This window comes from Pieris napi, chromosome 12 (genome assembly GCF_905475465.1).
Source record: "Pieris napi chromosome 12, ilPieNapi1.2, whole genome shotgun sequence".
Classification (NCBI taxonomy): domain Eukaryota; kingdom Metazoa; phylum Arthropoda; class Insecta; order Lepidoptera; family Pieridae; genus Pieris; species Pieris napi.
In genome coordinates, this window is record NC_062245.1 from 4,947,573 (window position 1) to 4,966,815 (window position 19,243).

The 19,243-nt window shown below is 32.0% G+C and overlaps 1 protein-coding gene across 1 annotated transcript; it reads left to right on the top strand.

Moving 5' to 3' along the window:
• Positions 1–1,768: 1,768 nt before the first annotated feature.
• LOC125054483 (zinc transporter ZIP13 homolog) lies at positions 1,769–16,886 on the top strand. Its single transcript, XM_047656408.1, has 8 exons — positions 1,769–2,325; positions 9,422–9,535; positions 13,358–13,603; positions 14,283–14,422; positions 15,015–15,135; positions 15,666–15,751; positions 15,903–15,972; positions 16,588–16,886. The coding sequence occupies exons 1-8, from the start codon at positions 2,145–2,147 to the stop codon at positions 16,758–16,760; spliced, it is 1,131 nt and encodes a 376-aa protein (XP_047512364.1). The 5' UTR covers positions 1,769–2,144; the 3' UTR covers positions 16,761–16,886.
• Positions 16,887–19,243: the final 2,357 nt, after the last annotated feature.

The following is a 19,243-nucleotide window of genomic DNA, read 5'->3' on the forward strand; positions in this document are numbered from 1 at the left end:
TTAAACTATCCAAATTCTTACTCAAAATTTAATATTATTAAAAGCTTTTTGAAGTGAAACTTCTTTAGAATCGTTGTGATTTCAAACCGGATGCAACGGAAAAAGCGACAGTAAAAAGAGTAAGACACATAAATTAATAGGATTTGGCGTGAGAGAGAGTGAGATAGGAGGCATAATAAACTTTAAATTAGTGTGTATTTGAACATTTTCTGAAATAAAAAAACAGATTTGATGAAAATTAAATAAGTAAGTCAAGTAAGTAGTTTAATCATAAAATTAGATTATTTATCAATTTTATTTACAAATCATTAGTTATAGAAACTTTTTGAAGTGAAAACTTCGTACTACACTTAATTAAAAGTTTATACACTGTATAATGCTTCCTATCTCATTTTCTCCCACGTTGGATCTTGTGAATTTATTTCAAACTTTTATTTTTTTAGTTTTTACCAAATTAAAGATTGATATTAAAGTTATAAATAAAAATTTAACATTAAAATATATTTTTTTTTTAAATGTCAATTCATTGTCTAATGAAGAAAATTATGTTACAGTGAAACTACTCCACTGGATTCACAAAGATAAGATTGATTATTGTTGTAATATGAAAAGATAATGCACTCACACACATAAATACAGTTGCTTTAATTTATAAACAGGCGCCGTAAATTTTTATACGCCGTAAGTTTATAAAAAACTATAATTTGAATTAAACTATTCTTGGGACGGTATACAAAACAATTGTGACAGGCGAGTCACACTAATGTGAGTAGAATTTGCGTGATTGCGTGATAATATTGAAATTTAAAGAAATACTTACTTTATATTGCTTAGATTGCCTTAATAAAGTATTCTTAACTTACTAACCACTTAATTATAGGTATCTCAATCCTTGATCGGGTTAAATGAAAGTCAAAAGATGATTTATTAATAATTTTTAAAAGAAATTAATCATAATCATGAAATAATAATTCTTTACCCAAGAAGCTCAACTAAGGAAAACATATTAATAAGGTATAGGCATAATAAAGTAAAGTATCTACATATTTCGTCGTTTACTATTTTATCGTGGTTTCTATGCTTTATTATTATTCTTAGGGAGACATAAACCGGTTACAGCTAAATCTTATGACAGGTTAATTATAAACAATAGCCGGGAGCGAAGCGAACAAAAGCTTTGGCTCATTTTTTAGTATATTTGTATTTTTTTTCAGATAAGAAATAAAATTCAATAAAATAGATAAGCAAATAAATCAAACCAATTCAATATAAGTAGCCATAATTCCATTGCTAACCTAACCATTTCCTTCAATCCTAACTATATATGTATAATTTTTTATCATTCTCATAAACGATTGCGTAAGAATTTATTCCGTCTAGCCCCCTTCCACTTCGTTCCAATATTTATATTAAACTATCCAAATTTTACAAAAAAAACAGTTACAAAAAAAATGTCAATGCGTGACATTAGCGCAATCCATTATGGATAGGAATCCATTTCAAAGAAAATAAACATTATTTTTAGAAAACTAAAAACATACGCGTCGAGTTCTAAACCTCCAGATTTTTTAAGTCAGTTAAAAACCTGTGAGTTGTGACTTATGACCATTAAATAGTTAAATTTTGAAGCATTTTAACTGTCCACTTTTCCTGTTGTTCGAAGTCATAGTACATGACAGCGAGATATTTGACTTTGACGTTTCTCAATCATTTCACTTTTGACATAATAATACAAACAAGATCTCAAACTGCAAACAATCGTAATCGTATATCGTCAAAGTCAATCGTGATTCGTGCTGCGCTCAATCGCGTTCGTGTTTTGACCCGTACGAGCTGCAATAGCCTATACCTAATAGCTATAGAATTAAGTTCCCTTCCGATAAAATGGAATTAGAAATGATTGATCTTTGTTAAGAAATGCCTTAGTAGTAATATTATCTTGTGCTTGGGATGTTATTGGAATTGGCAATCTGTGGACTGATAATTTGATAAGGTCGTGAACGATTTCAGTCTCAGTGAAGATTATTTCGTCTCCGCGACACTATAATAAATAATGAGACGTTAGAACTTTGTTGAGTCTTGTGATAAAACCTTTGTTTACTAAGGACCATTTTTCACGGAAGTTTAGTAAAAAATAAATAAGAATGGAAACCGGAGAAGCTGTTGTCGCGGGAATTTTTCCAGAATATTTCTATAGTTTTGTTGAAGAATTAGATGAACATCCATGGTTGTTCGCGGCTCTAGGTTCCGTGTTGGTTGGACTCAGTGGAATTTTGCCACTACTAATCATCCCAATAAACGAAACAGCGTCGTTTAAAGATGGAGGTAGGTATTTTATTTTAGTTCTAATCTATTTTTAATTTTCTTCTAACACAAGTCATTACAGTTGACAGACTTTCATTATTATTAGCCGTGCACGTGCGACACTATAACAAAGAGTTTATTAATAAAAAATGTTTGCTCATTGCGGGAAGTGTCGCTATTAATTACAAGCACCATGAACAAAAATATACTTTAAATATTTTACAATATACCCGATTTTTTTATGTAACTTGTGGGAAAGTAAAAAATACTCATTTCCAACTTGCCCATAAATAATAAACAAATACAAAGCACAAGCAGTAATGTGTCTAGCCCATTTGGGAGTTTATGAGATTTTACCAACTTTCCATTTACATTAATATGCTCTTTTCAGAACAGCACAATGAACCATATTAAACCCATATCAATCATACATGCTTGACCAAATTACCTACATTCTGATAAAATATGAATTATTTACACAAACACAATAGGAACAGAGATAAGAAAGCTATTTACTAACAGTAACCAAACATTTTTATCTATTGAATATTGAAAAGAGTAAGAATTGATATTATTAGATATTATGCAGAGAAAATCTCTAATTCTACATGTAATCTTACTTGTAAAAAAGAAAATGTTGTTAACTTCATCATTTGTAAACTACTATTTGATGTTTTTTTCTTATCATTGGCTTGTTAATTGGGAATTGAATACTTAATTAAAACAATACATTTATAATTATAAAGAAAAAAGTATTGATCTTATTAACATGAAAAATGTGGGTCTTACACCAAATTTTATAATTAACAATGACATGAAATTTTATTTACCAATATCATTTATTTACCATGATCATGACAATTATGGGAACTAATTCATGTTTATAAAATAATTTCCTTAATTACAGGAAGCAACATAAGTCCAATACAGTTTATCAAAAGGTTTATAGCTTGACCGATGATAGTTTTAATTGCTTTTATCACTGGTCCTCCACACTAGAAAGTTGACATGTTAATTATACTTTATCTTTTAATAAATTATTATTATTACTATACAGGAACGTGATAAAAATAGACAATATTATGGAACGGACGAATTTTTAGCATATTCGTTAAAATATATTGCTTTTGAAAACATTTCTGTCTGTATGACTGGGTGATGCCGATGCTGTATGTCTAATTAGAGCTACAAATATGAAAAATATTTTGTTCAAATATCATATATAAATCCTAATCTTTAGTATAGTCTGTTTCTTATTACGCAAACAAATATATTTCTTTCTTTAATGCTATTTTAAAAGATATGGTATGTTGTTGCTGTACATGTTAAAACACTGGTATTTGTAGTTAAAGGGAAGTTACTTAAAATCATCAATTTTTTATCTAATATATAAAATTCTCCTGTCACAATGTTTGTTCCCATACTCCTCCGAAACGGCTTGACCAATTCTTATGAAGTTTTTTATACATATTCAGTAAGTCTGAGAATAAGCTACTATCAATCTTTCAAACCCCTCAGTGATAAGGGGTGTCCACCCCAAATTTTTTTTGTTTTTATTTATTTATGATACAGTGTATAAAAATACATACAAGCCCTAATTTTCACCCCTTTACGATTTATTTTAGATAGTTGTTGTTATTAAACTAAAAAAAGGTTTCTGAGAAAAAATATACATGGCAAAATAAATGTTTGTCGGGTCAGCTAGTAAGAGAATATTATATTAATTCTATTTTTGAAATAATATAATAGATGAATAAGACAAGTTTGGAAATTTTAGTATGACCTCTATCAGTTTGAAAGAAAATTAAGCAATGTTGAATGATTTCTCTCGAGATTGCCTATATCTATCTGGCTGATAAATGCTTGCAACATTGTATTAGGCTTTGATGTAGCATATCTCAACTTATCATAATAAACGCACATATAACAAAATAAAAATGTCTTTATTAATTTTAAGTTGATATGCATTACAATGTGTAAGATTTATTAATATTATATATAAAGTATTGTTGTTAACATAGCCACATTGGATTGCCTGTACCCTAAAATATATTTATAATGACTAACTCTTACTCAAAAAATCTTACTCAAACTCAAAATAACTTTATTCTTATAGGTAACCAAGTACATTTATGAATGTCAACAAAATTTTTTTTTAATTTGATTCTAAATTTACATTTACTACCATTTCGCAAGTCAAGGGCGTAGAGCGGGCAAGAAGAACTGTCAAGATAGTCTCCACCACTCTTTTTAATCGCCAAGTATTGTCATACAAATTGTTTGAACTGGAGCAAATCAATCCCAAGGATTAGGATCATTTAAATATTCGTGAAATTTATAAAAAGCTTTATTGATTAATTTACGTTTAGCGAGGGCTTTGAATTTATTTAGCGCTAATTCTCTAATTTAGCTTGGGAGTTTTTGTAAAAACGAATACAATTTCTATATACGGAGTGGTTTATCTTCTGGAGCCTGGTTGGTCGTACACTCAAATTAGTTCTATATCGCGTATTATACTATATGATGACTCACTCATTTGTTTATATTTTTATGTACCTACAACAAGGCTTCAAGAATGTACTGACCAGATAGTATCATAATATTTAATTCCTTAAACTTATTCCGTACCGACTCCCTTGGGGAAACAACAAAATAACCCGAATAGTCCGCTTCTGCAGCAAAAATATGGATTGAACCTCTGCAGCAGCACCCCACAGTAGAATACCGCAGGACATAACGCTGTGAAAATACCTATGATACACAATTTTAGCCCTGTCCTGATTGATCAGTATGCTGTCGGATTTTCTTTACTGCATATGCTGCAGAGCTCAGCCTATTCGTAAGAGTCTCAATGTGTCCCACTGGAGTTAACTATCTATTGTTATGCCTAGGAACACAGTTTTGTCAACAAAGTTTAGCTCACTGTCTTTAACTTTCAGTTTACCAATATCTCGCTTTAGTTGTAAATCTAATACATTTTGTTTATTCCCATTAAGTAGTAAGGTACATTAAACCAGTTAACTATACGAGAGATAGAATTGTGTACATCGTCCAATAATACGTATCTCCTATTCACTTTAAATAGAAGTGAAGTTTCGTCACCAAGTACTATCTCATGACTCCGCTGACAAAGAATGGGAGGTCGTTTATGTAAATCTTATATAATGAATGTCTAGCATTTATTTCAAGTCTAAAAAAACATATTTCAAAGCAAAAATAAACTTTTCCTTTTATAAAAAATATGTTTTTGCTGTTACAATAACAACATTGAAACCTATTATGTCTAAATGTTGTTTAAAAGTATGATTTCTACCTATATACCTAGTTTTAGTACATTTTGCTGATGTGGTACATCACAAGAATCCATTGAACTTTTTTCTTAATTAAAGTTTGAATTTCATTTAAGAAAAAAGTACAAGTTTCACCATTGAATCCCATATTAGAAAGAATTAAGGGATCAAAGAAGATAACTCTAAAACTGGCATGCCGAGATAACCACTACGTGATGTGAAACATTAAATAATAAGATTACTTGGAGAAAATAACTAGCATGATATTACAGTATATAAAATATCGTGTAAAATTATTCAGCAACAAAAATATTTGAAACAAAACACATTTATTATTTACGATTATCGTAGCTATCAGATTCGTTTAAAGTCGATTTTCGAACTTAATACGCGTAGATTATCATAAAGACTTGATATTTATTATTTTATTATAAATATATATTACAGTATTTTTGAAGTGAAACTTCTTTAGGCGCATGAGGGTAAAATTTTTAAAAAACGTCACGAAGATTTGCATCGTTTTTGTAGAAGAAAAGGGAGAGAGTGATTGTGAAGAGAGTGAAAAGGGTGATTTACCTTATAGGAATTCTATTTTTAAAATTAAAATTTCGTTAAGAGAATTTATGAAATATTAGTATTTTATATTTTATGCAAAATAATTTATTGAAATCTCAAATGACGAATTGTAAATTAAAATGATACGTGTTTTATTATCGAAGAAATAGATTTAAAAAATAAATATATTATTTGTATTAATATTCGACACTTTTAATATTTTAATGACAATTAAATTCCTAACATATCTTCCTTTTGTCTTCCCTCTAAGTCTCGCAAATCAAAAAAGTTTTAGATTTGTATAAATATGAAGAAGACTTAAAAATTTGTTTGCCAAAATAGTTTCACTTCTGACATGACGTGTACTTCGTACGCATGCACTTTTTTTATACTATAATTCATATTTAAAGTTGTATTGGCTATATGTATATTTAAACATAAAATTCAATAAAATTGTTCGCAACATATTAGATGATAAGATTTTTGTAATTCTGTATTTTATTTAACTTGGTATCGAAAAAATACTACACGCGATAGCAGTTAAAAGCCAACTATGTAATTACTAAAGTGTCTAGCGAAATGGAATACGAAAAGAAAAAGCGGGTGAGAGAGACAAGAAACTGAACAAAACCCGGGCATAGATAGTCCGTGGCTCGTTTGTAACAAACTAGATCGAACAAGATACGCGTTTACATTACTTTTTTAAAGCGCGAAATTTGAAAAGTATCGTTGAATCGGCAATTTAAATATCGCCGATGCCGATATATCCTACTTCGATATTTATTCCGGAAAAGCGAACACTACGGGGTAGCATAGGAAAAAAAGTTCGCATAGATAGCTAGTTTATAAATATAAAAATTATTATAATAACTTCCGAGTTTTAGACAGTAAGTATAAAGTAGCCTATCACGAATGCCACAGATGCCAATCATGAAACCTGTTCAGAAACCTTTATCTTTTTTTAGATTCCTCTATCGAATCTAAGGAATTAACTTTATCTTTTTATGATTTATCCAATTCTGCGAAGCACAGTTGTTGCTTTTTAGTTTCTTGCGTTACGAACTTGATTATAACAAAGAATTTTACTAATAAAACTCTAGCAAAAACTTTTGAGAATACCTTAGATGTATTTTAAGTTCCAGTTATATTAAGTTCAGTCTTACGGTTTGATTCTAAACCTGTTAATTTAACCTTCGTTAAAGTTATCTATAGTTATCTCTACGTGAGAGATAATATAATCATTCTCTTCGGTGGTAGTATTGACGGTTGACCGATATTGCAAGCTCTTTTAAAATACCTCTTTGTTCTCGTATCTTTGAATGACGGCTGTTTTATACGCATTAAAGGTGATAATTACCACCACGGTGGTGTCAAATTTATATATGTGTTTCGTGATCATTTAGTATTTTTAATAGATAAGTAGGTGATAATCCTTCTGTTCCTGACACTTTCACTTAACTACGAAGAAACTGAATTGTTAGTTTAAGTATAATTTAACCTTTCTTAATTTCCACACTGCACTTTACACTATTTTACACTTCCCTAAGATTATCATTATGGTGCGTACAAATGTAAACCTGTAAATCTCAATCATGCAAACCTACATCCTTAATTTAGTAGTTAGTCTTAGATTTCTGTTTTTCTTTATTATATAATACTATGCGAGAGCGAAGTACCCTGATGTACAGGTCTCCCTAGACTTAGTTCAGCTCCAATATCTGCTAAAAATGTAACATGTTATTGATTAAAAAATAATAATTTAGATTTTTTTTGTTCGAGCATTAAATGCGCACATACACAGAAGGTCCATTGGTGCTCAGGTCTGACACGAATACCACTAGACCAATACTACTAATTAAATATGAATAGATGCTCGTAATTTCTGCTTCTTAGCACATAAAGAACAGCCAAGTTTCTAAAGGTCTGTTTACATTCAGCGTTAAATTAAGATAATTCATAAATTAACGTCGTTTGTTAAACACATTACGGATATTAAAGAACTAATCCAAGCTATATATATTACTTTTATAGTTTAACACCAGAGCTTGTATGTTTGAACGCCGTAATCTTTGACTACTGGTTTTAAATTTCATTTTAAATTAACGCGGATGAAACTACAGGGCGTAGCTGTCTCAAATAGCGATAGAATTTCGTCATCAATCACGTGCCAATTTGTCAATAAATGTGACGAAATTGTAACGTTTAAGAATAAGACGGTATAAGTTTCTTGTTAACAAAACTAAAGGCTTGCTATAAAATGAAGACTTCTTTTTTTTATTAAGAAAATGGTTACCATGGTAACCAACTCGGTACGGTATCTTTTATCTTCGTTTTATAATAGAACCAAGAGGGTACTAGGACCGATTTGATATGCATTTTTAATCGCTATGTAATTGATAAATACTATTGCAATACGAGAAGTGTTGGCCTAGTGGCATCAGCGTGCCACTCTCATCCCTGAGGTCGTAGGATCGATCCCCGGTTGTTCACCAATAGACATTATTTCTATGTGCGCCTTTAACATTCGCTCAAACGTTGAAGGAAAACATCTTGAACTTGTGTGTCAGGCACAGGAGGCTGATCACCCACTTGCCTATTAGATTGACAAATGATCATGAAACAGAAACATAAATCTGAGGCCCAGACCTAAAAAGGTTGTAGCGCCACTGATTTATTCTCATTTTCAACTGATAAATACTATGAAAGCAAACACGTATTACAAATCAAAACTTTTTAATCTTGCGATAAAACCAATAGATGCTATCAAATCACTTTACTTCCATAAATTGGTAATAATTCATTCGATGACATGGGTGATAAAGGTAATCTTTTATATTATCGATTACATAATCATTAATTTAGATTATTATGAGTAGAAGTATAAATCGGTGCATTGAATTAGTCGTTTAGACAAACTGAAGATATTTCTTACACTATGGGTCTGTTTCACAATGTACGGATAAGTTCTACATAAGTTCCAAATTAGTTATTTATTACTTATTGGTAGGATAAACACTATTGTTGCGTTTCACGACTGTCATATAGCGCTATTCGTCACATAAAGTCCATCATAAGTTATGAGTCCGATGAAGTGTCAAATAGCACAATTTATCTTCCAAATAATTTATGTGTTGCATAGCTATTTGGTACTTTATCCACACATTGTGAAACAGACCCTATAACTTGTTCTCATTTGAAATGTCAACATTAAAGTCATGACAACAAAATAATCGCATACCTATTGAATTATAGAAAATCCTCGTACTTTTCAGCTGGTGCGGCGACACTAAGAATTCTGTTGAGTTTCGCCGTGGGTGGTTTGCTAGGGGATGTCTTTCTCCACCTTCTACCAGAAGCGTGGCAACATGACCTTGCCAGTACCAAAGGTAAGTGATTATTTTTATACTATATGACGTCATGGAGTAATAAAAAAATATTATTATTACTCATGAATCTTTCTCTTAAATTATTTTTTGATAAAAATGTAAAACCTATTGCGTAGTTGGAAGTTACTAGAAGTGACTTTGTGAAGATGAGAAAAATTTAACTGTGTATGAAAATATTAAATCTGTTTTTCCTAAGAAGCACTACTCCCAATAACATAATAATATTATGTTATTGTAAAATTATTAATGGGGTCTTATAATGTTGAATAATCATCATTCTGCCGATAGAGAATCATTGTTGTTGACGTAATATGTAAATACGCCCGCAAGTTCAATACATTTGAATCGAAACAATTCAATGCCATTGCTATGAATGCGCTGATACGGAAATCGCTGGAATTCCGGATTTTTTATACGATAAATAGGCCATTTAAACTAATCTATCATTACCAATCGCTTTGTAAGAACTACAAATCAGAGATTCGATCTTGAAGAACTTTGGCAAATAAAACTATTGTTTTCTTATTACCTGTAGGAACATAACATGGCCGGGTTTTTACAATTGACTGTAACAATTTTGAACCAATTTGCGTACTAGTTGATCTGATTATAAAATACATAGTATAGTACGGCACACACGGTTAGATATTTATGTATCACATATATACTTTATAATAGTTAGACATGTATACATATTTTTTGTAGATATTAATATCTTCTATAAAATTGTAGTTCTTCACTTTATACACATAATGTGAGATTGGTAAGTGATGGTGAAGGAATTCAAATAGGTCCAGTAGTTTTGGAGCCTATTCAATGGAAACAAACTATCAAATCTAGTCCTCCTAGTTCCTAGACTTGCCCCGCAGTCTTACGCGCTCTAGTTTAGGCACCTTTAAACCACCTTTTTACCAAAATAATTTTTCGTTGAATTCAGTAGTTCGTGATACAACAAAAACAAACAACTTTATAATATTAGTTTAGATTAAATCATAATAAAATAAAGAATATAATACTGTGTAAATTATAGCCACGCGTTAATAATATGTTAATGTTGTTCGTTGAAGTTTTGTGTTGCAAATATATCAACAATATAAACTCTATTACATTGAAATACAGTCATTTGATAGAGGTGATTCATTGAGGTTTTGTGTTTCAAGTGCAATTAAAAGTAAATGTGACTATCGCTTGACAAATACATCGAATGCTATACAAAAGTATATTATATTGTTAATTAAAATAACAATTTATCATTATGTGGATACAGAGCAATTATATTTTGCCTGAAATAATGATAATTCTTTTACCACAAATAAAACTGTCACTCTTGTTTTAAAATCAATAATTTTGTATATTTTTCGAATTATACACGTATTAGTAACGAAATTGTTCGCATTTGATTCGTAATCCAATTTTTTGTCTATTTTGTCTGTCGGATTCCACCACGTTGAAAAGCATTAAATAAATCGAACTCTGGATCAACTCACTTTGTCATTTTGTCAGTTGTTTGATGATTTGCTCTATTAAAAGAGTACCGAGAGTTTTTTACGCCGGCTTTTTCTCTCGGCCTACACCCACTGTCTTCTTTGCCGATGAGTAGGGATGCCTACAAATTAAATGACGTGGAATAAGTGATACATGTATCTTATATTCCATTATAAACATATTTTATTTTTATTTTTTATTTTCATTGAAATAATATAACATATTTTCAATAATACAGGCAGATACACTATAGAATATAATATAGATACCACACAATAAAGGAAATCGACGCGTATTTTCACACTATAGTTTATAATATATTTTTATCCTTTGCTTATCTTCAAGTTTATTGACACGTGGGTCGATGACCGAGGAAATCGCATTATTGCTCTGATACTTTTCCGTAAGATGATTTTATTATAAATTTATATATTTTTACATCATATAAAATACTAGCTGACCCGGCAAACGTTATTTTGCCATGTATATTATTTCTAGGAAACATTTTTTTAGTTTAATATAACTATCTACTATAATAAAAAATAGGGGTTGATCGTAGAGGGGTGAAAATTAGAAGTTCTATGTATTTTTGTATGTTGTATCATAAAAATTTAAACAAAAAACATTGTCTAAAAAATAAAAATATTTTTTTTGGGCTGGACACCCCTTATTACTTAGGGGTTTGATGAGGGGATTGAAAGATAGATAGTAGCCGATTCTCAAACTTACTAATATGCATAAAAAATTTCATAAGACGGGTCGAGCCGTTTCGGAGGAGTATGGGAACGAACATTGTGACACGAGAATTTTATATATTAGATTGTTCATTTAAAGTAGTGTTACATCTTTAACCTACCGGGGAGTTGAACCTATTCTCTTTAATCATAAAAACTAGATCTTCTGACAAATTGTGTTCTCGCTGGGATGAATGTAAATTAATAAAGTTTTATGAAGAAGGGTATTAATTATTTAAAACAGGGCAAATGGCCTTTACTATAAAAGCTTACATCTAGAAACAAACAAAAATAACAATGAAAACGAATTGTACAAAAGGCAAACTCGGCATGAATTCTTACAAATTGTAAATGGTATTTAAAAAGCGAGTAATATAAATGTATACTTATTGCAAAATTTGGAGAAGATTGCTCTGCAAAACTGCGAGTAAGTAAGGTGGAAGGGGTTAATCTCTGCATCTTCTACTGCATTTACCACGAGAGTGTTCAGAGGAGTTATTCACATTAATACCTAAGTTTTATCATTGGACGTCGAGGCAGAATACGAAATTCCATCCGTATCATCGCGTTTTGGCCGCGCACCGTAGAACCAGCTGCCCACTGAAGTACCAATTCGACTTAGGGTCCTTCAAACAAGAGCGTACCAATTCTTAAAACGCCCGCGAGCCCTCTGGCATTGAGAGTATCCATGGGCGGCGATATTAATCAAACATTGGTGAAGCTGCTGCCCGTATGCCCAAAAAAAAATGTCAGGGGAAATGTATTGCCAAAGTAAAGGCAATTAAAATTTATTTTTTTGTTTTGGAAATCATAAACAATGGAATCCGTTGTGTCAACTTTCAAAGATGCATTGTCATCTAATCCTCGCTGTATATCACCATCGCCTCTTCGATTGCATTATTATTTGTTAAATAGATAAATTTCTGCATCTAGATAAATATAAAAGGCTTATTATTAAGCCTTTATTGCTGACACCCAGTATAATATATATATAAACATAGTTTTAGTTACATAACCTAACTTAATCTGATACATCAGATGTGCCCGTTTTGATGATCAGCGTGTCCTGTGACACATATGCCTCTTCCAGCTGCTCGCTAATTAAGTTAATTCAAGTAAAGTATCGTATTTTTAACTACTAGTACTTGTGGTGACTGGTCGGACTTGAATTCGTGTATGCGGTTATTTCGACTATGTATTTGCGTGTTGTTCCCACGAGAATGTAAGTGCGTGCTCCTATTTCACCATGCCTCCTGTTGATAGAGGACAAATCTTTGTTTTTAATTTATTTTATTATTATAACTATTAATTACTTAAGATGTCATGTGGAACATGGTGTAATGGTTGCAGCTCCTTACAAACATTGTGTAAAACAATAAACTTGGCGATTAAAAAGAGTGGCGGAGAGTTTAATGCCAGTTCTTCTCTTCCGTTCTACGCCCTTGATTTGGGAACTGGCAGTAATATGTATTTCTTTTTGACGTTCATAAGTATACATTGTGTTACCTAAATGAATAAATAATATTGATTTAACCGATTAAAAAAAATATGTAGGAGAATACGTGTTCTTTTATTTGTTAATTTCAATTACCATACATTTTAGATGGTGAACACGTATCAATGAAATGCGGTCTCTGGTGTCTGATGGGCATGCTGGTCTTCATAATAGTGGAAAAACTCTTCGCTGCTGGCGAAGAAGAAGAGGAAAAGAGCTCCGTACAGCACATAGAGATAGAAGAGATAGAGAAGCTACTGCAAGCTGAGAGGAAACAAAAGGGTGCTGTCTGTGGTAATGGTGTAACAGCCAAACAGCTCTACGATACATGCGTTTTTAATAATAATACTAAAGGTGAGTTTCTGTAAAATTCAGTAATAACAACGTCATATATATTTAAAGGTGAGTTCGCTTTCATTTAATTGCATCGAGCCGGCTCGGTGCGAGCCTTCGAACTGTGAGTTTTGCGGTCCACACGTTGATTTTTACTCGACTTCGAGTAAAACTATCGAGTAATACCGTATGTGAGTACTGACCTTTAGTCTGGTTTATGTGGCTTTATTTATTTGCATAGGTACCAGGTAGCAGCAAATATGCAAATAAAAAAAACTTAATTTGATAGCAAATACAGAACAGGTAAATAGTATTGAAAGTTTCAAACTTCAAACGTTTTTGTTGAATTTATATTAAAAGTGGTTAAAAATAATAAAACAAATAAAGTTATATTTTTATATAAAATTCTTATCACCTGATCTGATTTCATCATCGCACAAAACCATATTCATTTATCGACATACAATGTTCACCCCGACGTTAACCATTTAAAATCTTTTTAAATAAAAATAGCACATCACATCATAGCTGTCTCTTTCTTTCAAATTTTGTTTAAGCTGTGATGAATAGAGACAGATGAGTACTAGACATGGGACTATTTAAAACAAAAGACGAAACGATAGTCATGTCTCACGATTCGTTGATGGACGCTGGAGTATCGAACGCTAATTGACATTCAATTTTTTTTTTTAATCTTCAGGTGGTGGCTGCTGCAGTAGTGTTAACGGTAACAACGGTGTAGTGAAGTGTAAAGGAAACCGATGGATGGGAAGGTGTATATTACGTGAGGCGAGGGAGAAAACACTACATGCAACTAAGGAGAAGAGCGAGAAGAAAGATGTGAGGATATTTATATTGTATTTAAAATTTAGTATTAGTTAGCTATTATATGTAGTTATGGTACTGCAGACTGAAAAATTCACCCAATAGTAGTATATGTACTAGAACTCTTAATAATCCAGTAGAGTTTCTTCGATATTTATTCTTGTTCTCAAGCGGCAAATTTGTCTTTCTGGCGATTAAAAAGAGTGGCGGAAAGTTTCTTGCCAGTTCTTCTTACCCGCTCTACGCCCTTGACTTGCGAACTGGTAGTAAATGTAAATTTACAATTAATTTTACTTCTTTCTGACAATTCATAGTCGTAATTGTTTACCAACATGAATAAAGATATTTTGAGTATGAGTTTGTCTAAAGAAAAGACCGTATCAATTTAAAGGCCGGCTACGTACGCGAGACTTTTAGCATTGAGGGTGTTTATGGGCAGAGGCACTGTCGACTGTCTTATAAAATAACGAGAATTTGTAACATTTTGTTTTTGTAATCATGGTCAGCTAGTGACAATTTCTTAGCCCTTGAAAAGTCTAACCAAAACTAGAAATTCGTTTAATATTTTCTTTTATGCAAAGAAATATATTAATATAATTTATTTCAGGTTGCAGGATACTTAAATTTAATGGCGAACTCCATAGACAACTTCACACACGGTTTGGCTGTTGGCGGATCATTCCTGGTGGGATTCAGAGTGGGATTACTCACCACGTTCGCTATACTCGGTGAGTGATACCGCTATTAACAAGAATCTGTATCAACTGTCATACTTAAATCAAGTTTCAAGAGGTGTCAAACCATTTTTTTCAGTATTAAGTCGACATTATGACAGAGCTAAAGTCGAGATTGTGACTTAAGTTTAAGGCCTAGTGGCTCAGCGTGCGACTCTCATCCTTGAGGTCGAAGGTTCGATCCCCGGCTGTGCACCAATGTACTTTCTTTCAATATGCGCATTAACAATCGCTCGAACGGTGAAGGAAAACATCGTGAGGAAACCGACATGTGTTAGACCCAAAAAGTCGACGGCGTGTGTCAGGCACTGGAGGCTGATCACCTACTTGCCTATTAGATTTAAAAATGATCTTGAAACAGATTCAGAAATCTGAGGCCCAGACCTAAAGAGGTTGTAGCGCCACTGATTTTTATTTTATTTTATGTATCAGTGTGCCGAGCGTTGGCAAGCTTTTGTAAATAAATAATTAACAGTGGTTCACATACAATTATGTATTTTATTATTTTAATTATATTGTTTCAGTTCACGAAATACCTCATGAAGTCGGTGACTTTGCTATCCTTTTGAAGAGTGGATTCTCACGTTGGGAGGCAGCTAAAGCACAATTGGTTAGTTTAAAAAAAAAACCTATTCGTACAAGAATAAATTACCCATAAAATTCTTTTAATTTTATATTGATTTGAGACTAATTAAATTACGGAAATATGCTTTATGCTATACTACATACAGATTATTATTTCTAATTAAAATTATTTCCAGGCTACGGCATCGGCTGGTCTGATCGGCGCCATGACAGCTGTCATCTTCAGTGGAGCGAGTAATGCTATAGGTATACATATTTTTTTTTAAATTGCTTAAAAAATATTTTTGTAAAAGAGTTTGGTTATTCATTAACTATTAGCAGTGTAGGCCGTGCTACTCTCGTGCCTGAGGTCGTATATACACATACATATTTCTAATAGTGGTTATGGGAGCGTTCAAGTATTACGTAACGTATTTGGGGGGGGGTCCTTTTGTGAAACGTTACGATGCGGGGCGGGGATTAAATTACGCGTTATTGTTAATATTTTTTTCGACTTACACCACATACTAGTAACTAAAAGAGTCACTAGGTGGTCACGAAACGTTTATACTTGGGTACAGTACTGTACTTGGGTACTGAAAAACGTTACGGCGAGTTACATGGGGGGGGGGGTCAATAATCTACAAAAATTGCGTTACGTAATACTTGAACGCTTCCTATGGCAACTGCAAACTTACTCTGTACTATCACAGTACTGTTTTTAATATTCGTACCACACAAAACAACACATTGCGACAAAACGAATTCAGATTTTATAGTAATTAAAAGTCTGTATTTATCTCTATATGATCAAAGGTTTTACAGAGTAGACCCGCTGACAGTCTTTGTGTATAGATATGTAATGAAACTGTTTATTTCCAGAGGCGCGTACATCATGGATAACCCCCTTTACAGCAGGCGGGTTCCTTCACATAGCCCTCATCACCGTCTTACCCGACTTGCTGAGGGAGGAAGACCGATGGGAGTCCCTCAAACACCTGGCAGCGCTACTCGGTGGGATACTACTTATGGCCCTTATGACGCACTACTGTTAGACCACTACTAGAATAAATCGTGGAAATACTGAGGAAAAATAATTTAGGAAAATGTGATAAAATTGCGTAATTTATACGTTCGTTATTTTCTGGATCGTTTAATCATTTAAATAAATAAATACGTAGTTAAAACGCGTGGCTAACTTGAATTCAAAATGTATAATTGTGTAAACGCGTTTAAATCAGATATTTACAACGGCCACTAATTTTTAATGATTCTGTGTCGATATTATTTTTTGAACTTTTAAAATTGTGTACCCACCCATTTCAGTCATCCAAATAGTCCTAGTCTAAAATAAATGTACAAAAATATAAAAAAAAATATTTTTTGATACGTCCTCGAGGACACATAAGTATTATTGGAAAAATTTAGTTTTAGCTTGCATTGTCGGTAGCTCGAAAGAATTCTCAAAATTAAAAAAAAAAAGTCTGTCCATTGGCCCCACATATTATTACTGTTACTTAATATTAAAGCAATAAAGACTTTTAATACGAAAAATTAAACCAAGAACAACTATCACATATAAACAAAACAAGAAAACAAAAAACCTTAATCTTTTTATAACAAATTCTAATTAATAATCCATGAAGTTCAGTCTCACATGCAGTAGTATGAAGCGCATGCGCGTAAATATTGCTTCCCTATTTAAAATATATGATTTCATGTAAAACATTAATAAACTAGTCACTCATATATTTAAACATCGAGATACCGACGGCGTGATATAAATAATCACTTTAATATATTTTAAGCTCAAAGTGTGGCTTAAATCCATAGAGCACCTAGTTCTAGTCTACAAAAAGCTTGATGCAAAATATTCGGAATATTTTAACTATAATTAACTCAGTAATTGCAATATTCTAACTCTTTCGTCTCTTTCTGACAAATTATATTCACGCTGTGATGAAAAGAGAGATGTGTACTTTATAACGTTGCATTTTTGTGCTCTATGGAAGTATGCCAGTAGTTATAAGTTGTCTTAATACTCCACTATAGTAAAATGGAATATTTTAATCGATAGTTTAAAAGATTTTTTGCTATGTGTAAGGATGTGACAAGATATCTTAGTAGATGTTTCATATGCTACTTCAATACGTACGGAAGTCACACTCAGCGCTAAGTGATGTTGACTTAAATCAGTAATTTTATTCTTAGTGCGAATTACTGTCAAAAACATGAGATTTTTTCATATTTCAAATTAAACGGAACGGAACTTTAAATTGAATTTTTTGGACACCTTACACATTAAAGAATGTAAATAGCCAAATCATTGCATTTAGTTTTAGTACAAACTGCACTATATAAAAAAAGTTTTCCCTTAGTGATTTAAGTGTTACAATCACGGGTGTAAGTCGTAGATCAGGTCACTCACACTTAAAAATTGCCATTTTTTAAGACGTATTTTTTTTGCTTATTTTTTTTAACAAACTAAAGCTTTATTTATATCGAATCGGTAACTTTTATTCTTCTTGGATTAAGTTAGATATTTCAGAAGGTGTAAATAGAATCAGATTTAAAAATCTTTACAAAACTCTATGGTTTTCACTACTATTTTTTTATATATATATGCATTACATTTATACGTACTTTTATCTTAATAATGTTAATGAATAAGCCATTTTAATTAATTAAGATAAAAATTGTGATACCTAATGGCCATGTATAAAAACCGTTATTAATAAAATGTTTATTGAAAGAATTAAATTTTTTTATGCCTACCCTCAAACATTGATTGTATATAATAAATAGGGGAAGGTCCGAACAAGCCATAAGAGTGCTATGGGTGGCTCATAAAAGGTAAGGCACTCCCAATTGCGCATAGAATTGGGACTATTAGGGATAATTATGAACCTAACAAAGCAGTGCAGCAGTGTGCGACTCTTATTGCTGAGGTCGGCTGTCAATCAATCCCTGGCTGTGCACCATTTTACTTTCTTTGTGTGCGCAAACAACGCTTCTACCTGGAGACCTAAGGTATCAGACAGGCCCTAGGGGTACGATCAAAAGATGGTGGAATTTTCTTAACGCAATCAGGCAGGCTAACCGCGACAATTTTCTAGTCTTTGAGAAGAAACATTGTTAGATGGTAGACCAACAGCGTGTTTGCCTATTAAGAAAGAAAAACAGATAAATAACCATATTACACACGTCTCACGTTTTTCTTTACGCACACACTACGTACGACGTTCCATGGGCTCGCGACCGTTATTAAGCTATTTACGTTTGACCTATTAAGCAAATTGCCATCAGTATTGATCTGTACGTCATTTACTTCTTGCTAGGACCTACTAAAGAGGAATTATTTTAATGCATTATAATTTATGAAGCACTACGCTTAGAGATTAGGTGCGCTTATTCTTAAATGTACGATTTGTAATGGTTTCAAAAGTAGATCGGTTTCCAGTGTGTTCTTGTCTAGATCACAGAAAATTCTGTAAATTATATTAATGAAACGATCAGAAACACACACGTATTTTTTTAG